Source organism: Filicampus tigris, chromosome 10, assembly GCF_054856515.1.
Source record: "Filicampus tigris isolate MCC_2025a chromosome 10, RoL_Ftig_1.0, whole genome shotgun sequence".
NCBI lineage: Eukaryota > Metazoa > Chordata > Actinopteri > Syngnathiformes > Syngnathidae > Filicampus > Filicampus tigris.
Window position 1 is genome coordinate 5,016,540 of NC_141226.1, and position 25,800 is coordinate 5,042,339.

At 40.3% G+C, this 25,800-nt stretch overlaps 2 protein-coding genes across 2 annotated transcripts; one reads left to right on the plus strand and one right to left on the minus strand.

The window, feature by feature from the left end:
- Positions 1 to 1,586: 1,586 nt before the first annotated feature.
- dars2 (aspartyl-tRNA synthetase 2, mitochondrial) lies at positions 1,587 to 13,528 on the minus strand. The gene is made up of 17 exons (XM_086043991.1): positions 12,889 to 13,528; positions 12,488 to 12,587; positions 12,270 to 12,336; positions 12,027 to 12,128; positions 11,467 to 11,562; positions 11,269 to 11,392; positions 10,870 to 10,916; positions 10,078 to 10,184; positions 9,816 to 9,885; positions 9,541 to 9,720; positions 8,902 to 9,009; positions 8,748 to 8,810; positions 6,415 to 6,567; positions 4,511 to 4,729; positions 4,293 to 4,403; positions 3,947 to 4,022; positions 1,587 to 2,361 (listed from the first exon to the last, which is right to left on the minus strand). Exons 1-17 carry the CDS (start codon positions 13,061 to 13,063, stop codon positions 2,189 to 2,191), a joined length of 1,971 nt encoding a protein of 656 aa, XP_085900117.1. The 5' UTR covers positions 13,064 to 13,528; the 3' UTR covers positions 1,587 to 2,188.
- Positions 13,529 to 13,828: 300 nt separating this feature from the next.
- Positions 13,829 to 25,135, plus strand: cryz (crystallin, zeta (quinone reductase)). Its single transcript, XM_086044180.1, has 8 exons — positions 13,829 to 13,995; positions 15,399 to 15,551; positions 20,602 to 20,765; positions 22,244 to 22,295; positions 22,363 to 22,512; positions 23,222 to 23,323; positions 23,472 to 23,567; positions 24,573 to 25,135. Exons 1-8 carry the CDS (start codon positions 13,888 to 13,890, stop codon positions 24,732 to 24,734), a joined length of 987 nt encoding a protein of 328 aa, XP_085900306.1. The 5' UTR covers positions 13,829 to 13,887; the 3' UTR covers positions 24,735 to 25,135.
- The last annotated feature ends 665 nt before the right edge of the window (positions 25,136 to 25,800 follow it).

Genomic DNA, 25,800 nt, shown 5'->3' on the forward strand with positions numbered 1-25,800 from the left:
TGTAACATACTTAAATGAATTTTACTTATTCAAGATACAGAATTTAAAGGGGCATAAACACGCTCTAGTCCAGTTGATATCTTCAAATTGTGAATCCCCCCAAAATTTTCCCATGGGCAAGATCCTAAATTTACTTTGAAACACACCTCGTATATGTTTGTTGGTACATTTGTCTGTTAAGACAATTCCGCCAACTTTAAGGTCAGGCATTAAAGTGACAACTTTCTGATAGCTTAAGCAAGATTTCATTAAAACTATTATGCCTGTGGGCAGTGCTTTTGTAACAGTAGAACATTCTTTAAACGGGATTGGAAACATTTAGGTTTTCATAATTTTTTATAACTATAGAGATGATCATTATGATAAAAAAAGATCAGCAATTAAAGTTATGCCCCTTTCATTCCAGCTCGCCTTATATAAACTTTTTTAACCACAATGTCACAATTATTCCAAATGATATCTTTGTGAGGTGAAAAATTGTGTGTGTAACTTAGTTTCCATGAGAGTAAAGCTTGCTAATAGGATTTGGAGAGTTTGATAGGGAATTTCACTACTGAATAATTACATCCAAGCAAAAATTTCAAACCCCCTACTTTTTAAAAAATATTAGTAGGTATAAAGGACCATAATGGATTTGGATATTCATGACAGCTCTTGAGCCATTTGACCTTAAAGGTATTATTAAGTTGATTAAAATCTCATGTTTCTAGACCACCTTCAGACCGCCGCAAACAAATAATTTCTTTTTTTAAGTAATGATGCTTGTTTCTCCACACAAACCTGCAAAACAATTTGTTAATCTCTTTCAGAATGGATCTGGTTGGTTTGATTTTAGGAATAAGATTCTGCTGCTGTCTGATAGCCATGTCTTTCGATATGGATACCAAGATATTTAATAACACTTTGCTTAGCAGAAATGTTGAAAATTCATTGCTCTTCAGTTTCATTCATTCATTCATTCATTATCCATACCGCTTATCCTCACAAGGGTCGCGGGCGTGCTGGAGCCTATCCCAGCTGTCTTTGGGCAGTAGGCAGGGGACACCCTGAATTGGTTGCCAGCCAATTGCAGGGCACACAGAGACAAACATCCGCACTCACAATCACACCTAGGGGCAATTTTAGAGAGTCCAATCAACTTACCATGCATGTTTTTGGAATGTGGGAGGAAACCGGAGTACCCGGAGGAAACCCACGCAGGCACGGGGATCTCCCTCTCTCTCTCTCTCTCTCTCTCAACTGGCACCCAGGACAGCTAATCAGGTTAAAAACTAATTTTACACCCCCCATACCTCTGATTTAGCTTTTTTTAAGCATTTACCAAAAAAAAAAAAAACCTTATCCTTTTCGTTATTTTTAGTAAGATCATTTTTATGTATTGATTTTTATTTAAAATATTTTTCACTTTTTTGTTTATACAGTACTTTTAATTATGTGAAGCATATTAAGTTATCTTGTGTGTAAAATGTGTTAAATACAGCAACCTTGCCATGCCCAACTAATATATTCATTAAGCACTACATACAGTACACTTTACCTTAGTGGTTATTTTCAGTGGTCAATGTTCCCATTGCCTAAAAATGCAATTTATTGATGGTCTAATAAGTGCACTTTTTTATTGCAGCTTTTTCCCAAAAAATCAATATTTCATGATTTGAAGAGATTCATGGCTGTCTAACCTGTATGGTCATGATCAATAGCAAAGTCTTTTCTATTTACAGTGGATATACACCTTGATCCCCCTGCATACTCCTGGTTTGACACCGGTGGATTTGAATATTTGCGCATTTAAAAAAAAAAAAAATTAAAAAAGCAATATTTCTCATTTTTACATATTTTCACACAAGCATATTGAATGTTTATCAGTTTTGGGTAAAAATTTGTCTGGGGAAAAAATAAATAAATAAACACCCACCATGCATTTCAATGGGCATCAATTATATCCAGATTTTTCCAATTCGTAGGCCGGCCCAGTACCTATTCCCTGAAAATATAGCAAGGATTTTTTCATTCCATGATTTGTTTCGGGCATTTCAGCATCAACTCAAGATGAGTCCATGATTTCTTCTGGCTGTCTATTCATCATCATCATCATCTTGTCTTTGTGATTAAAAAGTGAGCAGAAGGCTTTTTCCTCTTGAATGTCCATCTATCTTTCTTCTAAATCTCCACACTTTCTATCTTGTTGTCATCCAGTTTCTGCCGGCCACTTGACTGAAATGTGGTAGGACTTCAGTTCCTCCTCTGACACAAAGTCCGGGGCGCGACTCATAAGGTCATGACCGCGGAATGACTTTGGGAAGGCTATGACATCACGTATACTGGAAGCACCCACCATGATGGAAACCAGCCGGTCCAAACCTAAGAGAATGAATGTATAGTTGCATTTCAGTTGTAATAAAATGCACCCTTCCTATTCTGTGGAAAAACATGGATTTCATCCATCTATAGTACATGTGTATAATATAAAAAGAACAGTACACACAAAACTGAGAAGGTTTGGGGTGCTGATCAAAAACATATTTACAATACTTATTCTTTTCAGTTTTTCCCATTCCTTATTTTTATATAAGCAATGTTTATATACTACGTTAATAAATTCCATTTAAATACTACAAAATAAATAATATTTTAATCAAATTGGGTATCTGGTAATCTATTATTGAAGGAGCAAGATTAAATGAATACGCTGTCTTTTTTCTCAACTACTGATGAGATTTCGTGACGGATTTTTTTTTTTAGCTCCCCAGTGCTAATACAATATCATTTTTCCTTAATTAACGCCTTACTTTTAATTGTTTTTACATGTATGTTTATTTACTTACTACTTCTTCTTTATATTAGGTTTATAATACAGTGGTACCTCTACTTACAAACAGCTCTTCATACGAAATTTTCAAGGTACGAAACGCCTCAACAGGAAAATATTGCCTCTTGTTACGAAAGAAATTTCAGGATACGAAAGGTAAAAAATACAGTATAGGCTGCTATTCGCAGCGCCGGAGTTTCCTGAACGCAACATACTCATAGCTGCTCTGCCATTGGCTATTACCTACCATCTTCCTGGCATCCCATTGGCTAAGAGGGACCTCTACCTTATGTGTCTATGTGTGTAGAAAGACAGGTAGATATATATAGATGTGATAGATTTGTCTATGCAGAGCCTTCGTCATTCGCCCCTCGGGCCATGAGGTGTTCCAATAGTTTTACGCGATATAGTTTTACTCGTATTAGAAACGAGGAAAAGAAAAAAAAGGAGAACATTGGTTTTTTTGTCCATACAAACAAAGCAAGAGATAATAGAAAAGTATGAAAAAGGGATGCGTTTGGTTGATCTCGCCAAATAATATGACCGTATCGACAGTCGCCACATTATTAAATCAGTTGTTTACAAAACGCCAGGCAAAAACCACTTCTGAGAGAGAACATGAACCAAAGAGGGCAAAAAGCGATGAGGAGCGCAATTAAAAGTTAAACGACCATCATTTTTATTCTTTACTCTATTCTTTGTTTTTTTCACATTATGCGCAACTTTCATTTACTGTGCAATAATCTAATTGTAACATGTATTTGTTACATGTTTTGATGCATTTTTATGCTTTATAAAACATTTATGTCTGAATATTGGGGGGCTTGGAACATATTTACATGGAAAACAAGTCTCTACTTACAAAATGTTCTAATTAAGATATTTCTTCCAGAACCAATTAATTTCATAAGTAGAGGTACCACTGTACTTCAACATATAAAATATAATATATATAACATATAAAAAACTAAAAATGTCACTGTCCTCCTCCAATTTCAGCCACTAAACAAATGTTTTTTTTTAATGAGTCATGGCCCAAAAAAGGGGAAAAAACAAACAAAGAAACAAAGAACTGAATAGACCGGAACTGCAGGTTTTTTCTTAACTTAGTAAACTGAATCACCCTTGGAATCTTACCAAGCGCAATACCAGCATGTGGTGGCGCGCCAGAGTCCAGAGCCTCCAGCAGGTGAGAAAGAACAGTGGGATCCTCCTGAGAAGAAAAATGTCCCAACTGTGAGTTTTTCCTCCTAACCAACGGGATTTTCTTCATCTTGTTCTCATTTATAAAACACACAGCAAACAAGAGACGTATATTCCAAAAGCGGAAAAAATTTGTTATACAAGATCCCAGAATTTACATTGAAATGATGGGAAGAAGCCTAACAAACTGTTGTACTTGTGTCAATTCTGCTTCTGCAAGTCAACAAGAACAAGTTTCCATATCGGCCGGATGCGTGCGTGTCATTTCCAAGTTTTTCACCTTAAGGATGTTCTTTAAAATGTGAAGTTGCTCTGAAGCCTTGTGGATTCGAACTGAACCTCCTCCAATCTCACAGCCGTTCAATACAAGGTCATAGTGCTGACCACGAACCTTGAATGACAATGAAGAAGAGTCTATGCACGTCCCTTACAACAAAATGATTTAGTTCATCATCCATAAATAAGTTCAAATACAAGAGTAAAGTAACAGTAACATACTTTTTCTGGCTCTGTGTACAGTAACTGTGTGTCCTCTGGCGTTGGAGCAGTAAATGGATGATGGGCAGACTCAAGCTGCTCTGGCTTATCCTCTTTAGGCAAGAAGAGAGGGAAATCCACAACCCACAGAAAATGAAAGGTCGAAGAGTCATGGACTGTCAAGCCATGAGACTCCAGGAGCTCTGCACACTGTAAACGAAGACTACCTAGCATTGGGCGCTGAGAACAAAAGAGATACATGAGGGTTACTAAAAGATACTTTGTACAGCAGAAACACTTGTAATCCAGAGCTGGGCATTCCGCCTACGTAATGGACCGGTCCTATAACGGACACCCATTTTGTAGGCGATACACAATAAACTTAAAATAATTGTTTCCGTCTTTGTAATTGTCTATTTTCGTGGTGAGGCGAGATTTCTGTAACAATAGTATTGTTAGATTGAGTTGATATTGTTTAGGGGGACAGATTTGAGTGAGGGAACAGGCGAGAGGAAGTGATGTTTTCCCTGTTACGAGACTGAGGGCTGGACTAAATGAGTCTCGTTTAAATGCGGCGAGGCTTCCGAGGTCATTAAATGTACATAAAGCTCCAAAAAGGTGCTGAACAGAGATGCATTGACGAGGCTTCCATGACGCAATGAGTCTTTCGTTTCACCCAGCAGGGGGTGTGGAGGGGGCTTGCGCGAGGGTCAGTTTGTCGAAGTTGGTAGTCTGAAACGCTACCGGAAGCCCGTTTAAAATGATAGGCGGGCCGACCTATAGGCAGAGGTGGGTAGTAATGAGTTACATTTACTCCGTTACATTTACTTGAGTAAGTTTTGGGAAATTTTGTACTTCTAGGAGTAGTCTTAAATCACCATACGTTTTACTTTAACTTGAGTAGATTTGTGAAGAAGAAACTGTACTCTTACTCCGCTACATTAGGCTACATTGAACCCGTAACTTAAATCCCCTCCGCGTACATACGCGTCTCTCTCTCTCTCCCTCTCTCTCTCTCTCAGAGAAAGGCGCATTTATTTTGTCAGGGACCTGCTCCAGGCTCTACCATGTGACTGTGTTTCACCAATCAAATGTAGCCGTATGGCCGTATAGCCCTGCAGTATCGTCACGTGATCATATTCAACTTCAGCTGCGGGAAAGAGTTGTTTTCGGATGAAACGGAGCGCAAATGTCACGCAGCAATGCTGACTATGCAGACACAGAAGAGGAGATTCTTTGGCAAAAATGTTTGTTTTTGCATGTTTTGTCACATACACACAGACTGAAACACACACACGCACACCCACACCCAGTTTATACGAGTTCATGGGCTACTTTTTTGTTTTGCCTGCAAAACCTGTTAAAAAAAAAAAAGTACAGGGGCTGAAATTTTGTGCTACTTGTGCTTAATTTATACTATTATTAGTTTATTGTTTATTAAAGTACTTGAATTTACCTAAGATTATTTTAAGTTATTATTTAATTAAATGTAATTCATTTTATTGATTGGATGGACTTTAATTTGCCTAAAGATGATTTTGTATTTTCGTCTCATTGAATGGTTGTTTTAAAAAAATAAATAAAATAAATGAGACGTTGCTACAGTTACTCAGTACTTAAGTAGTTTTTTCACCAAGTACTTTTTTACTTTTACTCAAGTAATTATTTGGATGACTACTTTTTACTTCTGTTTGAGTCATATTATTCTGAAGTAACAGTAACAGCCTCTAATGTAGGTGATTACTATTGGTTCCGGACGGACAAAAAGGCAGAAAGGCGGACGGCAGAATGGTACCCCGGCTGTAGGCGATAAATGGACTGCAAATTTTTAGTCAAATGCCCAGCTCTGTTAAAATCAATACTTTTTATATAGTATCCTTTCCAGGGCTACTAATGTATGGTTTCATGAGGGGCCTGTTTCATACCAGAACTTCATAGGGGCCAGCAGCTATCAGTAGAAGGTCTCCTGGTTCGGCGGCAGTCTTCCGCAGTACAACATCAGTGGCAGAGGCTGACAAGAGCTTCTTCAGAGGAGACTTCAGCGTTCCATCTGCTCTGAGCAACATCACACTCACTTCCTTGGGACAACAGAAAATATATTTCATCATTGATGTGATAATGCTATTCCATTAATGTAGGGTGACTAGAGTTGCGCTAACACTCACTCACGGCTTGAGCCTTTCGGTGTGGAGTTTGCATGTTCGAAATTGGCCATTAGTGGGAATGTGAAAGTCAATGCGTATTTGTCTTTCCGCCCTGTGATAAACTGGCGACTAGTCTAGCGAGGAGTCAGCCGGAATGGGTTTTCGAACTTGACTCACCTTTTTTTAAACACATTTAAAAAAGTTGGGACGTTGTGTTAAACATAAATAACAACAGAATACTGTACAATGATTTGCAAATCATGTTCAACCTATATTTAATTGCTGTTGTAACGTGCAAAATATGGTTTGACATTGTCTTGCAGAAATGAGTAGGGGCGTCCATGAAAAGGATGCTGCTTGGATGGCAACATCTGTTTCTCCAAAACCTGTATGTACCTTTCAGCATTAATGGTGCCTTCACAGATGTCTAAGTTACCCATGCCAATGCCACTACAACAGCCCCAAACGCTTGTGTCCATAACAGTCCTGATGGTTCTTTTCCTCTTTGGCCCGGAGGACACGACACTCACAATTTCCAAAAACAATTCGAAATGTGTACTCGTCAGAAGACAGAACACTTTTCCACTTTGAATCAGTCCATTTTAGAGGAGCTCGGCCCAGAAAAGCCGGCGGCGTTTCTAGGTGTTGTTGATAAATGACTTGCTTTGCATGGTAGAGTTTTAACTTGCATCAATAGATGTAGTGTAGTGACAAACTGTATGTTAAATGGCAATGGTTTTCTGAAGTGTTCCTGAGTGGCGTTATCCTTTACACACTGATGTCAGTTTTTTAATTTTTTTTTTTATGCAGTGCTGCCTGAGGGATCAAAGGTCACGGTCATTCAATGTTGGTTTTCGGACTTGCCGCTTACATGCAGTGATTTTTCCAGATTCTCTAACCTTTTGATGACATTATGGACCGTGGATGATGTAATCCCCAAATTCCTTGAAATTGTACGTTGACGAACAATGTTCTTAAACGGTTTGACTATTTTCTCATGCAGTCGTTCACAAAGAGATGAACCTCGCCCCATCTTTATTTGTGAATGACTGAACATTTCAGGGAAGCTCCTTTTATACCCAATCACGGCAACCACCAGCTCCCAATCAGCCTGTTTACCTGTGGGATGATCTAAACAGCCTTTTTTACCACCTGCCCATGCTTTTTTGGAATGTGTTGCAGCCATACAATTCTAAGTTATTCATTATTTGCTAAAACCAATAAAGGTGATCAGTTTCAATGTTAAATATCTTGTATTTGTAGTGTATTCAATTAGTAACTACATATAGGTTGAACATGATTCGCAAATCATTGTATTCTGTTTTGGCGGCACGGAGGTCGACTAGTTAGCACGTCCGCCTCACAGTTCACAGGTCGTGGGTTCAATCCGGCCTCCCTGTGTGGAGTTTGCATGTTCTCCCCGTGCCTGCGTGGGTTTACTCCGGTTTCCTTCCACATTCCAAAAACATGCATGGTAAGTTGATTGGACACTCTAAATTGCCCCTAGGTGTGAGTGTGGATGTTTGTTTGTCTGTGTGTTCCCTGCGATTGGCTGGCAACCAATTCAGGGTGTCCCCCGCCTATGCCCGAAGACAGCTGGGATAGGCTCAAGCACGCCCGCGACCCTTGTGAGGATAAGCGATATAGCTAATGGATGGATGGATGTATTCTATTTTTATTTATGTTCAACACAACGTCCCTACTTCGTTGAAATTAGGTTTGTATTAGTATGAATACAACTGAACATGACTTAATTGGGAGTTATCTTTCCCCCTTCCACTTAATTTGTTAAGTATAATTTACTTTCAAGACCCTTTTGTAAATACAAAGAGAACAGTGGTAAACAGTAATTTATTAATAGATATTGAAGACATTGATAAGGCTAATTATCTTATCGCCTAAAAACAAAAGAGAACCTCAATGGAGTCAGACTTGATTTTTTTTTCCAATATGTAGGTACGAACAGAGCTAAAAGAACTATCTATAATACACATTTTAAATACTTTATTTTACTGTACTAATTTGAGCACTAAAAAGTGTAACAAACAAACAAACAAAACAAAACAAATAAATAAATAAATAAAAACATGCAACCAGCCAATCATCCTCTTTACCTGGTTAAAATGAGTCTTGGATGATTGTTTCAGTTCTTCTAATTCTTTCCCAGTAAATAGTTTCTAAAAATAGTTAAGAACAAAAGATGATAATTGCAAAGACAACAACACAAGGAAGTTATCACTTTCTACCAAAAGAAAAGTTTGCTCTTACCGTTCCACTGGGGACGCAGATAGCCAAAACAGAGCTTCCTGGTTTGCTAACAGCTGATTTGAAGAAACCAATATCTGTAGACAGGAAAACATCCCTGAGGTCCACCAGCTGAATACAAAGAAAGGACAGAAATTCAATGTTAACTGTGCGGGAGAAACGTGATTGCAAAAAGTTTTGGAATCTCATTCGACAAAAGCAGCTTTTGTTCTGGGCACTGTGGAAATACTCAGCAAAGTCAGGACAGGGGTTATTGATTGATGAGTTTAACAATAAAAAGCTATTTAACATATGCGAGGGGCTATCAATGACCTATGGTGGCTATTCCAAAAAAGTTGATTTCCATAACCATGTAGACTAACAGCATTTGATTTTTTATGGAAATTATCTTAACCAAATGACTTGTAAATTTGGATTGAGAATCATGTAAGAAAGGGACAAAATGCTTTCAATTTTGTACTCAAAAATGAAAATCCAAATCCAAGTTTAGAAATGTGCACGTATCAAATGTCTACAGTTTATTAGTTCACGACAAGAAGTTCAAAAGATTTGGTGTGGAGGAAATTATAAATCCCACAAAGTCCAGTTGAACATTAATGGGTTGTGTTCTATTATGTCAGCCGGGAGAGAGAAATACCACACCTTCATGCCAAATCTGGTATCAGGTTTGTCCACCCCATAGTCCCTCATGGCCTCTTCATAAGTCATGGTTTGGAAAGGAACTTGGAGGGGGCCTTTCTCTGCAGGCCACGAGTATTTCAACAAACCCTCCACCAGCGACATGATGCCCGTCTGGTCCACAAAAGACATTTCTATGTCGACCTGTAGAGTCACATTCACAATAAGGCTGAGGGAAGAAAAACATCCACAAACAAAAATCACTATTATAGAGACATATGTAGAAGGTGAGATATTACCTGGGTGAACTCGGGCTGTCGATCTGGTTTGGAGCCTTCATCTCGATAGCACCGAGCGATCTGGAAGTACCTGCGACAGTAATTGATGCCCATTTTACTTTGACTTGACTTGTACATGAGCAACTATTAGAATTAAAAAGTATATACCGGTATATATTCTCCTAATTTGGGTGACATTTTTTTTAAATACTGGGAGAATGGGTGAAAGAAAACAATCTCTCCCACCGATAAACACACGAGATGAGTGATTGCATTATCCCACCTGTCAATACCAGCCACCATGAGAAGCTGCTTGAACTGCTGAGGACTCTGAGGGAGGGAATAGAAACGACCTGGTTCTCTGGATGGAACCAAAAACTCTTTGGCTCCCTAATACCAGCAGAAAAAGTGGTATTAGACAAGCATTGAGGTTTATAAGGTCACGTCAACAAGTCTTGCAAGATTACCGTTGTTGCATTTGGGCATTGTGTAAGTGAATCAGCATGTTAAGTTAAGGCTGGCAGCTCTATGTACACAAAAGGCTTGTCAATGAAAGGGTGCTCTTCACCTAAATAGCTTGAGTCAGATACTCTGGCTGGCTGTCAAGATTGTATTATTTTACTCTACGCTCTACTTCTTTTGTGAAAGGTGGATAATCTTAGTCATCCAAGCCACCTGGTTTGTCAGGTTCTGGGCTATGTGACTAGTCATTTCTGTAAAGTTGTTCAAATAATTTGCACTCACTGTACTTGTTGGCGCTATAATAAGCAAATACAGTGTTATTTGACCAGAAATGCAGAATCATACCAAATCGTAGCAAAGCCACATATAGTATGATCCAAATAAGTCAGTCGGTGAACCAAGTAAGTACAGAGTCTGTGATTTGATTTTAAATGCTTCAATGTTTCAGCACCGAGGTGTAGTGGTTCGCACATCTACAGATGAGAGGTAGATGAAATCTATTGATGTCAAACTGATTTTTTTCCTCACTCTACAGAAAAATAATGGCAATTCCCTCACTATTCCTATATCGACGGGATTGCAGTTCTTGCTTTTTTCAATGATTAATACTTACCCCTGGGGTTCTTTTAAACAATGTTGGTGTTTCTACATCAACAAAACCTACAAAGTGGAAGAGAAACAAACAAAAACAGAATGGAAATTAAGAAGCGGTTCAGAAAATGGATGGATGGGACATGACAATACAGGCAAAGTTACTGATGATGTAGGGGTACAATTGTCTGACGGTGCAAGAAGCGTGGGCAGTTCCACTCAGCAATTGTGTGAATGTGAGCGGTTGTCTCTTTTTGTATGTGCCCTGTGATTCACTTGCGACCTATCCAGGGTTTAGTCCACCTCTCCCCCAAAGTCAGCTGGGTTGGGCTCCAGCTTTATGCCACCCTCAACCGGATATGGAAAAAGAAAGGATGGATGTATGGATGGATGCAAAGAAAATATCAGTCATTTTCCATACCATGTATATTACAGAGATATTCTCTCATCTTCATCACGAGTTGGGACCTCTGTCGGAGGTTATTCTGTAAGTGAGAAGACCTCAGGTCCAGATAGCGAAACTGCATGCGTAAAGACTCTGATTTCTGGGCAACAGAAAACATTGCATGATTTACATGAACATCATTAAAAGTGTGAGGAGCAATGTGTAGCCACTTACTTTAACAAAGTCTTTAATTTCGAATGGCAACTTCCGGCACACATTGAAAACTTCCACATGCTCAGCAAGTACTTCAATGTCTCCTGTTGGCATTCCCTATGATACACTCAACATGATTACTAGAGCATCTCGAAAAACAATGACAATTCTACAGCACATATGAAATGATCTGCAACACATGACTGTTGCAACACATGACTGTTTAAACAATTAAATCATTGTTTTTGGGAGGAGGCAGTAGCTCATCTGTATGGACTTGGACTTTGAAACGGATCGAGTCCCCATACTAGCAAAAGAAATTGGTGGCTGGATAGATGCCAGCCTGCATTCCGACTACTGTCGAGGTGCCCTTGAGCACCCAACAAGCCTTCACGAAACGTAACTCAGGGGAACAGTTAATGTTTGCGCGACGCCACACATCACACTAACATCTCTCCTTGCATTCCTGCTGTGTGATGTACATCAAAAACATACAGGACAGTGTTTATTTCAACCATGAGTAATGAGAATTTAAATTTAAAAACAAATGCAGATTATTGAAGGCAGTACATTTAACACACCTTGTTTTCCTGTCCTGCTGGCCGTTGCCTAACTGTGCCGGTAATCTTGATGACCGACTCAACTGTGAGATTACACAGTACTTCTTTAAGATGGTGTGCAGCCTGTAAACAAGAGAGGACTTTATTTAAACATCATTTCAAACATTTTGAATCTATTTTTTTTTAAGTGTAAGTCAGTGGGAATCAAATGGCCAGCGCCAGAAAATGAAGACAAGACAAAATATAACCATGTGGAACACTTACTTCCTGCTGAGGTATAAGTACTTGGGTCAGGCCGCTGAAGTCTCGTACAATGACAAACAGGTCTTGTCTGTTTAGGACACAAAAAGCAATTGTCATAATATACCAAAAAAATTCCACAATACATTTTTATTGTGCTAGTTTAACACAATTTTTACTAACTGAACCACTGTGATTGTGATGGCTTCAGTATATACTATATATATATATTTTACAAGCACCTCAGGTACTGGACCCATCCACACAGGGTGACCTTCTCTCCAACATGCTCAGATCTCAGTTGTCCACAGGTGTGACTCCTAAAAGACAAAGAGCTGCTTCCTGAGAACAAAAAAGTGATAGTGACACGGTTAGCACTCCTTTTTTAAAAAGCATTTCAATACTATTTCATTGAGTCGCACTATACAATAATGTTTGGTCGAGCACTTAAATATTGTTTTATCAAAGTTATCATGCTCCTTGACACATTATCAAAAAAACAAAGCAAAAGAAAAATAATAAGGGGGTGTGAAAGACATTTGTATGTGCTGTTGATGCACTACAATGCACTAAATGTGACTGGTTTTACCTGGCCCAAACTAACAGAGACTAGGCATCACACGTTATTCTGCAAGCAATGTACCTGTGATCCTAGAGTTGGATACATGGGAATTGTCATCGCAGCTCAGATGTCTGACATGTGGTCTCCGAATGAGGTTTCCTTGACTTGGAGTCGAAGTTAAGTGCCGAAAAGGAACTCCGTGACCTCCGAGTGCACAGAGTGTTCTCTGCACTATGTATCTGCATGCTGTTGCCATTATTTATTAATTCATTTTACTATTTGAAAATAAATTTCTGCTTGGGATGTGCCTCGCTGCTGGAACAGACTGCTTCGAGGGTCAACTCCTGCAAAATTCAGTCTGCCTAACGAAACAAAAAAGGCTGGACAAACCGTTCGATATCACATATTTATCCATTTCTGATTCAATCAAATCCGCCGTCCTGTCTTTCAATCACACATGTTGAAGGACGACGGTGGACGAAATGAAAACCGGTCGGTCCAATTACTTCCTGTCTCATGCCGGACCGGTTGTAGTTAGTTCACCGCCTTAAGTGAAGTTAGTTCAAATGCAATAGCCCTTAAAACAAGAGCCACATTTTTATCAGCGCTACGGTGAAATTCGGGACTATCCTTTGAAAACACCATCACGTTGTGCAGAGTTGTGGAAGCCCACCATAACAAACATGGTTTCGTCCAATGTCTTCTTCTCTGGAGTGTATTCGCAAATACAACCAAGATACAGCCGCGAGCGCCTCCAATTGGCTTTGATAATACTGCATACGCCAATGTTGGCCCATTGCCGTAGATTTAAAGAGATTAAAGCAGTGACATTAAACACCAATGCTCTGTATCATACAGATAATATAGTTAGTAGAATGGGTTTTTGTTTTGGTACTATGTCAAATTCGGATCGTTGCGTATAAATCCTGTCTACAGCCAGCTGTTTATTTGCATAGATGCCGCGATGTAGCCTTTGTCCATCGGGTGGCACTGACATGTAGATTAAATGTTTGAAATTCTCAATTATAACAAGAGAGGAAAAAACGGTGGTGGTAGTAGAACAGTCCAGTATAGTACAGTATGTCGGGCTTCAAACTGATGAGGGCAATCCGAGTGAGTGAGTTCGGAGGGCCATCCGTGCTTAAACTGTACACCGATGTGAAAGTTCCACAACCTGCAAGCGGACAAGTGAGTCTGCGCAGAGCTCACGCCACGCAATTTATATCACTCTTGCAAGTGCAAGGATTTCACTCTTTGAAACCATGCTTTTCCTGTGAGGTGCACTCTCACGCCACGCAATTTATATCACTCTCGCAAGTGCAAGGGCTTTACTCTTTGAAACCATGCATCTCCTGTCAGGTACACTCTTAAAGCTCATAAACGTGCTGTAGGGCTACTAAGTAGAAATGTGAAATGTACGCCATGCGCGCACCCATTTTTTTAATCGGTCGTACTTTGTTCGTAGCTCTTCCGCGAGGTTAACTAGGAGTCGAAATTTAGCACCGACATTCTAAAATCTGAACGGTTCCGGGTGAACCGGAATGATGGAACTGATTCCACTCAAATCTGGGGTTTCGGTGCCCAACCCTAAGGGGGACACAGCCGTGCATGTGTCTGCCGAGCAATTCATCCTAATCGTCAATATTTTGAAGCAGATGTAACGCCTACTGTACTTTAAAGCTTTTTTTTTCAAGATACATGTATAGATCATGGTGCCAGCAGCCTTTATCAATGCAGCTTCTGGTTGCTATGGAAACCGTAATCACGCGATCAAAAAAATTGACGGTGTCAAAAGGGGGTTGGATTAACTTTGAAAATAACGCGCTAAATTGACAGCCCTAATTTTTTTTTCTCAGCCCCCCAACGTATCTGTTGAGACCCCCGCTAGCCCCTGGAGAGAAAAAAAATCCTGGAACCGTACCTGGAAGCAATTTAAAACTAGTCTCAAATATCAGATTAAATGTTTGAAAAAAAAAAAAAATATATATATATATATATATATATATATATATATATATATACACACACACACACACCTCCATCCATCCATTATTGATACCGCTTGTCCTCACAAGGGTCGCGGGGCGCGCTGGAGCCTATCCCAGCTGTCTTTGGGCAGTAGGCGGGGGACACCCTGAATTGGTTCCCAGCCAATCGCAGGACACACTGAGACAAACAAACATCCGCACTCACAATCACACCTAGGGGCAATATAGAGAGTCCAATCAATTTACCATGCATGTCTTTGGAATCTGGGAGGAAACCGGAGTACCCGGAGAAAACCCACGCAGGCACGGGGAGAACATGCAAACTCCACACAGGGAGGCCGGGGCCGGGATAGAACCCACGACCTCGGAACTGTGAGGCGGACGTGCTAACCAGTTGGTCACCGTGCCGCCCCAATATTAATATTATAATATAGTTATTGAATATTGTATAAATGTCGCTGCTGGGTGAGTAGTAATTAATGGCTTTGACTACGTGAATTTTTTTTACGGAGTAAAGAACAACTTAAGCTTTTTTTCAGCACCTGAATATGGATTCTGCTTTCTTGCAGATTTACTTTTGTGCATGCATGTGCTTTGGTGTAGGTGTTAATCCGTGTCCATGCTTGTGGAGTGAACCCTGTGGAAACATACATCCGAGCTGGGACCTACGCCCGGAAGCCCTCGCTTCCGTACACACCTGGCACCGACGTAGCTGGCGTGGTGGAAAGTGTCGGCGAGGGCGTCACAGCAGTGAAGGTTGTTGAACACATAACTATTACCACACGAAAAATGCATGTTCACCATCAAAATCACCCTGATTTCAGTCCTGTCATTCTCATGTATATCTTTTTACATGTTAGCGTAGGAGGTTTTCTGGAGTTCAATCTCGTTTAAGACAAAATACGGTCGCACCTAGGGTGTACCAGCTGACTGTATTATTCTTTATGTGGACCAAGAGCGAGGAGGGAGCAGGTGTTAAGAGTTGAGAAGTGTTTCACATAAAGCAGGTTATGTTAAATATGATCAAAGATGACTATGGCATGCTAAAGGTAAGTTGAACTAGATTTAGAAACATGTCATGTCATCTTCCAAACCGCTTATCCTATATAGGGTCGGGGGGAGTTGCTGGAGCCTATCCCAGCCGTCAATGGGCGTAGGCAGACTACACCCCGAACTGGTCGCCAGCCAGTCGCAGGGCACACATAGACACTGTCACTGAGCGGGAATCGATCCCACGCTGCCCGCACGCAACTCAGGCGTGTGTACCACTACACTATCAGGGACTTGGATTTACAAACAGTTTATTTTAAATGTAAATGACCCCCGGTGCGCACTCTAATCAAGGGTATATAAATGTTTAATGCTACAGGTCATTTTCTATCTATCTATCTATCTATCTATCTATCTATCTATCTATCTATCTATCGATAGATAGATACCACAGATAGGTATTGTATAGATACAGTATAGCGATATAGATATACATAGATACAGTATATACAGTACAGTACTGAACATAGATATATACTGAACAAAAATATAAATGTAGCACTTTTGTTTTTGTTCCCATTTTTCATGAGCTGGACTCAAACATCGAAAATTTTTCTACATACACGAAAGGTCATTTCCCTTAAATATTATCCACAAATCTTTCTAAATCAGCCTTAGTGAGTATTTCTCCTTTGTCGAGATAATCCATCCCACCTCACAGGTGTGTCATATCAAGATGCTGATTAGACAGCATGATTGTTGCACAGGTGTGCCTTGGGCTAGCAACAATGAGAGGCCACTCTGCAATGTGCAATAATGCAATATTGTGGGGGCCTGGGAGTTCAGAAAACCGGTCAGTATCTGGTGTGACCACAATTTACCTTATGCAGTGCGATATATCTCCTTCACATAGAGTTGATCAGGTTGTTGATTGTGGCCTTTGGAATGTTGGTCCACTCCTCTTCAATGGCTCTCCTGAGAGGAAATGGCGCATGCTGTCGTACACGACATCCAGAGCCTCCAAAATATGTTTAATGGGTGACGTGTCCGGTGAGTATACTGGCCATTTGGCCAAAACTGGGATTCTTTTCAGATTCCAGGAATTGTGCTTAGATCCTTGGGGGCTGTGCATTATCATACGGTAACAAGAGATGATGATCGTGGATGAATGGCACAACAACGGGCCTGAGGATTTCGTCACGGTATCTCTGTGCATTCAAAATGCCATCAATAAAATGCGCCTGTGTTTGTTCCCCATAACATGTGTCTGCTCATACCATAAACCCACCGCCACCATGGGCCACTCGATCCACAACGTTGAAATCAGCAAATCGCTCACCCACACGACGCCACACACACTGTCCGCCATCTGCCCTGAACAGTAAAAACCGGGGTTTCATCCGTGAAGGGAACACCTATCCAATGTGCCAGACACCATCAAATGTAAGCATTTACCCACTCAAGTCGGTTACCGCAACGAACTGCAGTCAGGTAGAGACCACGATGAGGATGACGAGCATGCAGATGAGTTTCCCGGACAGTTTGTGCAGACATTCTTTTGTTATGCAAACCGAGTTGTAGCAGCAGCTGTCCGGGTGGCTGATATCAGATGATCTTGGAGGTGAACATGCTGGATGTGCAGGTCATGGGCTGGTATGGTTCCACGTGGTCTGTAGTTCTGAGGCCATTTGGATGTACAACCAAATTTTCTTAAACACCTTTGGAGATGGCCTATGGTAGAAAAATGAATATTCAATTCACAGGAAACCGCTCTGCTGGACATTCCTGCAGTTAGCATGCTAACTGCATGCTCCCTCAAAACTTACGGCATCTGTGGCATTTGCCGTGTGATAAAACTGCACATTTCAGAGTGGCCTTTCATTGTGGCCAGCCTAAGGCACTCCTGTGCAATAATCATGCTGTCTAGTCAACATCCTGATACAGTATGCTACACCTTTGAGATGGGATGGAGCAAATCCAAATATTTGCACTCGGATCAGAATTAAATCTTATAATATGGTTTTGTGTACTGTGTATGACATTTATCATATTTGAGGGGTGCGCAGGCGTCCTGTGGTGGCCCCCCTATTTGAGAAGGATTGGCATATATGCCGGTGTTTATGTCAAACCCTGGCCGCACCCATTTGCAACTGAGGTTCCCAGTCCAAATGTGAAAGGTCTAAGTGATAGATGAAAATTCCATGGAAAACTCTGTTTTTATCAGTAGAAATTACAGCGGAACAAGGTCACAACGTTGTTTTTCATTACATAAATTGACTTGCAAGGATGTGAATGAAGAGGACATATTCATAAGTGAAGTCCTGTAAACATTTAGCTAAACTCACAGTGATACATTTTGAAATCCAAATCATTTAAATTTAAAATGGACAACTAATCACAGTGCTATTAAATGAGAGACCTGATGTACTTTAAATTATGGGTGCACCGATCAATCGGCTGAGATCGGTATCTACACCGATTTCTGTAATTTTGGGGTATTAGTGACCGGTCTGTCCTTTTAAATAAAACCAGTCTTGTCCACAGATCTTGTCTACCTCCACAGAGGTCTAAAAAAGTCAGCCTTTGTCCTCTTCTGCTCTGAAATGACCAATAGGGTTTTCATTTTTATTTGAGAAGACTACTTCGTGCAGTTTAAACAAACCGCCTGTATTGTTTCACTGCTATTGTTCAATGTTTTACAATAAAACAAGATTGGAGCACTGAAGGTGTATGTTGTTGGCTATGAAAAAAAATCGGGATCAGCAAATCAGGCTTTTTAATGGAGGAGTCAACCCAAACATTTTTTTTTTCAAGAATATGTTCTATGCAAGCCCACTATTTGAAACAAGGCATTCTGATAAGTATTGCGTTTGTGGAATAAGAGTTAATACACCTGTTTTTAGTAATGTTGTTCCGATGCCATTTTTTGGCCCCGATACCGATTCCAATACCCAGCTGTGCGGTAATGGCCGATGCCGATACTGTACCAATACCAGACTTTTGAGGGGAAAAAAAAAAAAAGAAGATGTATATGAGCATTTTTTTCTTGTAATTCTAAAGAACTGCATACTTACTTGGATGTAAAACCATTGCTATCGTGGCTTGGTCAGACTTAAAAACCTTTGTGAAACAGGGAAAAAATAAGAAATAATATACACGAGGTATCTTTGAGAGAGATTGTGTCGGATTAATTACAAAAGCTGTAGGACATTATTATAAAGGTTTGTTTTGAGTATTAGTGACCCATCGCAACAACTTCCGCTCCCAAATCCACTTTCAAAACCAAAAACAAGCAGTACAAAAATCCAACAAGTTCAACCCCAAAATCCAAAATTGAGCAGGGTTTGTTGTTGAGGTCCATTCCCCTTGTTCATGCTCGCTGCCGCTGCCGCCGCTGTAAGCTCTTGGTGCTTGTTCACATGTTTCGTCCTCAAATGTTGTATCAGGTTTGACGTATTGAACCTGGCCACTTTAGTTCCACCTCTTGCAACTTTCACACTGCTAATTTTGCACTTAGCTGTTGTACTCGCTGGAGTTCCTATGTTGAAGTACAGTAGTTCCATATCGCCGCCGACATTATTTCTCCTGAAGACCTACCTCACTGTTTTTTTTTTTTTCTCTCAACATGAAAAAGCAGCCCCTCCATTGGTTAAGAGCGTCCGCTCTGGGCCAATAGCGACGGCTAATACTGAACAGTCACCACACACCAGTGTCGTGAATGAGCAAGATACAAGGCGCTGCATTCAATGTAAATTGAGCAGGGTTTGTTGTTGCGGTCAATTCCCCTTGTTAATGCTCGCTGCCGCCGCAAATTCTTGATGCTCGTTCACATGTTTCATTCTCAAATGTTGCATCAGGTTTAACGTATTGAACCTGGCCACTTTGGTTCCGCCCCTTGCAACATCCGCTCTGGCTGGACTTTCTATGTTCCATCCATCCATTATCGATACCGCTTATCCTCACAAGGGTCGCGGGGCGTGCTGGAGCCTATCCCAGCTGTCTTCGGGCAGTAGAAGGGGCACACCCTGAATTGGTTGCCAGCCATCGCAGGTTTCACAAAGACAAACATCCGCACTCACAATCACACCTAGGGGCAATTTAGACAGTCCAGTCAACTTACCATGCATGTTTTTGGAATGTGGGAGGAAACCGGAGTACCCGTAGAAAACCCACGCAGGCACGGGGAGAACATGCAAACTCCACACAGGGAGGCTGGGGCTGGGATCGAACCCACGACCTTTGAACTGTGAGGTGGACGTGCTAACTAGTCGACCACCGTGCCGCCCGAATTTCTATGTTGAAGTAGTTAAATATCGCCGACATTATATCTCCCCCCCCCCCCCCACACACACACACATACACACACATGAAAAAGTAGCAGGGAGCAAGATACAAAGCGCTGCATTCAACGTTCTTTACTAGTACAGCATCGGGAATTGGCATTGGCACGTTATTTGTAAGTACCCGCAGGTACTGATACGTTTGTGGAATGGAACGGCTGCCCTGTTTTCTGAAGCTGAGCCGTGATTGGTCGTTACCTGAGCCCTGAGCAGTTGTGATGTTATTTTCAGTCGACAGAAGTGACAAAATGGCCGCCCCCTGAGATGGCTAAAAAGGGGCGGATTTTGCTGCTTAAGTCATTCCACAAACGCAATATTAATTAGAATGCCGTTATTCAACTAGTGGGCCTGCATACAACATATTCTTGAAAAAAAATATGTTTGGGTTGACTTCTGCTTTAAAGATCGATGATCGGCCAGAAAATTGTGATTGTGCACCCCTACTTGAAATGTTTTCCTGTATGGCTGCTTTCCAGGCAGGGGATCGTGTTTTTACTACATCCACCCAGTCTGGAGGTTATGCAGAATTTGCAGTAGCCACAGGTGAGAGCGTCCACAAGCTACCGGATACTTTAGACTTCAGCCAGGGAGCAGCCATCGGCATCCCATACTTCACTGCCTACAGAGCACTGGTTCACAAGTAAGACACAGCAAAAACACATGCTGGATTTTGCTGGCCTGAATCTCTTCATAAAACTGAATACTGTATGTTCTGTGTCAAGTCAAGGCAAGCATATTTTTAAATTAAAGACCGCAGGGGCAATGGATCATGAAACCTTTTAGCCAATGTGGCTAAACACTAAACAGTCTAGAAGTCTCGTAGCCACATTAGCATGTAGTTGGCCACAACATCACATTTTTATGTGGCAGTTGTGTCTTTCTTCATGTGCCACTCATGCATGAACTCGACAGAGATGTTGATCTCCAAATAGCACAAAAAAACATAATACTTCAGCTCAGATGTATTTTTTTAGTTGTGGGCATAGCTTGATGGCTAACTGCACGTTGTAGTGGTAGAAATGGAAAAAAGTCAGTCAGTCAATCAGGAAGTGGCAATTGCACCGAATCGCCACAGATCGGGCACTTACAATATGTAGCGGGGAGGGATGACACATGTTGTCCCTTGGTTGCGTCAGCTTATCCTTGTTTTAACCCAGCCCAAAAATATCGAAACTACTAAGAGGGTGAAAAAGAGTTTCATGCTATATCTCATCAATTCAGTACTAAATTGCTCTCAGGCTTTGCACATATTTTCAACACTTATCTGCCAACCAACTGTATTGAATGTATTTAAAAAAACACAAATGACTTTAGAGTGTTTTTCATGTTTAGAAAATGTTGAATTTTAAACATTTATTGGAGTATGATTTTCATTCAACATTTTCAATACATTTAAGTGGAATCATTACTTTAATACAAATGTATTTACCTACAGTCCATTCAATCACAGTGTTAATGTTTGAACTATGTATAATGTTGCAATGGCTTACAATGATAAATAAATACAAGTGTATTTTAGAAGTAAAACCTCTGCCTCGTTTTTAAGAACACCTAGGCCCACTATATTATTGTATTGTGTTGGTCCTAATGGTGGTATGTAGAGCCACATATTTTTTTTAGGTGGTAGGCTACGTGCTGTAAAACGTTTGAGAACCACTGCACAAGAATGATTGATACTTACTGCATTAATTCATTCACTGCCAGACATTTTCAGACCCTCTGTTACCCTAACTTTTGAAAAAAATTGGAAAGAAAATATACAAATACGTTCCTGGGATTGAATGTCTGGGCTGTGAAAAGACAAGTGAATTTGTCAATGGCAGTGAATGAGTTAAATTCAGATGAAGTATCCCACACTGCTACCGCGTACCTCGCCCCTCCCCGTTTCAACTCGTCATTGGTGAGGTGGCGAATGGGGAGCGTGCACCCTGAGAGCCTAAATTGTCTAGATGTGGTTAGGACACCCAGGGCGTATCGCGCTTTTTGCACAAGTGTCCGCTGGGATAGGCCACTGCTCACCTTCGACCCAAATGAGGACAAGCGTTATAGAAAATAGATTGTTACTTTAATCCCGATTGACAAATTAAATGAGTTGCATTTTTTCCGTGTGTATCGCAGGGCCCGTGTAAAGGCTGGGGAGACTGTCCTCATCCATGGAGCCAGTGGAGGGGTGAGAGTGCATTAATCCATGATTAAAAAACAAAAATAGGACGAAACGTCCTAATTTGTGCGCATAGGTTGGTCTGGCAACATGTCAGCTCTCCCGCATGCTGGGCCTGAGGGTGATGGGGACTGCCGGCACCCAAGAGGGAATGGACCTTGCGGTCAAAAATGGAGCTCACCTGATGTTTAATCACAGAGAGAAGGACTATATCAGCAAAATAATGGTACGTACTGTCACACACACCTCCACTTCCTGTGGACTCATAACCGTAACATTACCCTACATTTGCTTTGCACACTGACAGCTGTTTCTAATATTATGACTCTGTCGTCAATTGAGATAACCAAAATTATAGAAAGATCACAACGATGATGAAATACAGTTCTGCACATGTTATTGTTAAAAAGCAGCACCATTTCGATACGGATCCTTTATTGGATCTCATTAGATTGTGTGCTGTTTGTTTTAAAGTGGAAGCCAATCCAAACATTTTTTTCAAGAATATGTTCTATGCAGGCCCACTAGTTGAAACAAGGCATTCTAATTAATATTGCGTTTGTGGATAAGAGTTTATCCACCTGTTTTTAGCCATCTCTGGGGGCTGCCTTTTTGTCACTTCTGTCGACTGAAAATGACATCACAGTTGCCCAGGGCTCAGGTTACGACCAATCATGGCTCAGCTTCAGAAAAAAAGGTGAGCTGTGATTGGTCTTTACCTGAGCCCTGAGCATTTGTGATGACATTTTCAGTCGACAGAAGTGACAAAATGGCCGCCCCCAGAGATGGCTAAAAACGAGTGTATTAACTCTTATTCCACAAACGCAATATTAATCAGAGTGCCTTGTTTCAACTAGTGGGCCTGCATAGAACATATTCGTGAAAACAATATGTTTGGGATGATTTCCCTTGATGGGTGTGTTATTTTGTTGCAGGATGCCACAGAAGGCCAAGGAGTAGATGTGATTGTGGAGATGTTGTCTAACATCAACCTCAGTAACGATCTCCAAATGATGACAGTTGGAGGACGTGTTGCGGTCAGTATCATCAGTTGTCACAGCAGTATGCATAGCTCACAGAAGAGTCCCTGTCCTTGAGTGATTCCTTTGTATTACTTTCAGTACAGTTCCCTTCCCATTCATCTGTAGTACATATACGAACATGTTCTCTTGTTCTCCTCTTTAGATTGTTGGCTCCAGAGGCTCCATAGAAATTAACCCCAGAGACACAATGGCCAAAGAGAGCAGCGTCATAGGAGTTTCCCTCTTCTCTGCCACACCGGTAAACTATTAATCTAATTTGAATATCAACAGACATAAACATCAAATGTCCTTTGGTCGGTCTAGCTCCTCCCTTGTGGAGTTGTCACTTTCACAACAAGTCCCTTAAAAAACACTCGAGGAAACTTTAAAGTGTACAGAAGAGGTGTCCAAACTTTTTTTCACTGATGGCCATATTCAGAAAAATCCAAGGATGCAAGAGTCACTTTGAAATTCTTTAACTTTAAATTGAACAGCTAAAACCAGTCCATCACGCAATCATATTGTGTATGTATTAGGGCTGTCAAAGTTACAGCATTAACTGTGGAGATTAATTTGAATTTTATAACGCACAAAAAAAAATAACTCAGTTAACTTAGTTTTATTGACTTCCTGTAGCAGCTGACCTCTGCTCACTGTGCAGCCAAACTTAGAGGAGCGTCACAGTTGCAAAGATGGACTTTTACCTAGTTTTACTTTTAAAAACTTTTGCTCGACGGCTCATTGGAGAAATCCAATATAATTTGCACACTTTGCAAAGCCAAATTCAAATACCATATTAGTTGTACATGTCTGGTGTATCGTTCAACTGTTGTACAGGAAAAGAATCGTATTCAAGTATAAAAGAAAGCTATTAGAACAGTCCTTGAATCGAAATATCCTTTTATATTTTTTCCACATTAATTCCAAAAATTTACTCAAGTAATTATCGTTTCCAAGCTTCGTAAAAAATAGTAGTTGAAAAATAGAATTAATTGCGATCAATTATGGAAAATTTTGCGATTAATTAGTTTAAAAATGTAATCGCTTGACAGCACTAGTATTTATATATATCACGAGTCCTAGAGGGGAATCAATTGCACCCTTGACTATATGTCTACATAAGTCAGTCATCCTCACATCATATCATTATTACCAAGTATACAAGGATACATAATCCCTCTCCTTCTAATCATTTTTCACATATGTTCAAGCTTAATGAGATTTAATTGAACAATCCAGTGAGTTGAATTTTGTCCTCACACAGGCGGAGAGGAAGGAGTGTGCAGCCTTGCTCTTTGCTGGGATGGAAGCTGGTTGGCTGTGTCCAGTTGTTGGTGACCAGTATCGACTGGACAAGGCTGCTCAGGCTCACCATGACATAATCGAATCTCGAGGGGCCACCGGGAAGATTGTGCTCACCATGTGATCACGTAACCAAATTATAGGAAGCCGTTGTAATGGCAAAACAAATCAAGAAATGTTATGATATTTACATACAAATTCAATTGAACTGTGCATAGGAAAATATGTTCAGATTGTCCCATACCTTTGCACAGATTCACATTTTAACACTCATTTCCAAGGGAAATTGTGGGAAGTGAATCTGCTGATGGTGATTATTTTAATCAGTGTCTGATGGTAAATTGCACTAAATGACACTCATTGTTGTTCTGTAAATGTCTGTTCTTAATGGTTTCAATTAAACCTGATGAAAAAACGTATCAAACTACCATTTAAATGTTTTCACAGTACAATCATTTTACTCATCTGTAACAAGTACCAACGATAAACAACTAAAATAAAAAATAGCCTTTTGCGGTCATTACATTCATCTTTTCAATACATTTTTAGTATAAAAAATGTGCTTTTTTGTAACTGTGTCAGACCCAACATCCTCTCCTCTCGGATGACATCTGGTGCTACTGAGTGTGCGCCACTGTAGCTTAGGTAACCTAGGCTACACATACACAGCACACAGTGACAGCACATATTAGAGTAGATAGCGTTCACTCTTCCTTACTGATCTTTAGTGGTAGATCTCCTGGTTATTGCTAATGTATGTTTGTAGAACATAATCAGGAATGATAGCGCTATGCTGTCTCATCATCAGGTGAGTTTCCTTAATTCCTTGCTCACCTAACCAGTGCTGTTTGTTTTAGGAAATGCTTTTGTCTTTAGGTAATAAAACATAGCAGATCAAATTTACAATTATAGAGGACATCAATATTTTTTGTCTTTAAACATTAGGTTGTGAATCATGATCTCAAAATTGAAATACATCTATGATCAGATGAACCAAGCATACCCGTTATACACATTTACGCTTGGTTCCTGGATCATGAGTAGAAGCTATAATGAAACAGGTAAATGTATTCCCACAATCTCTCTTGTGGATAGATCACTGCTGAGCGGGTGCTCTACTTCCTTCCTTATGATTTTTCTTTTAAAGTACAGTAACAATGTTTTTGATTTTATAACTGTAAATATGAATG

Coding starts and splice junctions, on each gene's coding strand:
- cryz (XM_086044180.1), top strand. CDS start 13,888: ATGTCGGGCTTCAAACTGATGAGGGCAATCCGAGTGAGTGAGTTCGGA. Junction 13,996..15,398: donor CACAACCTGCAAGCGGACAA/GTGAGTCTGCGC, acceptor GCTTTGGTGTAG/GTGTTAATCCGTGTCCATGC. Junction 22,296..22,362: donor TCCATGGAGCCAGTGGAGGG/GTGAGAGTGCAT, acceptor TTGTGCGCATAG/GTTGGTCTGGCAACATGTCA.
- dars2 (XM_086043991.1), bottom strand. CDS start 13,063: ATGGCAACAGCATGCAGATACATAGTGCAGAGAACACTCTGTGCACTC. Junction 4,730..6,414: donor CTGGCCCCTATGAAGTTCTG/GTATGAAACAGG, acceptor TTTTGTTCTCAG/CGCCCAATGCTAGGTAGTCT. Junction 4,023..4,292: donor TTTTAAAGAACATCCTTAAG/GTGAAAAACTTG, acceptor TTTTCTTCTCAG/GAGGATCCCACTGTTCTTTC.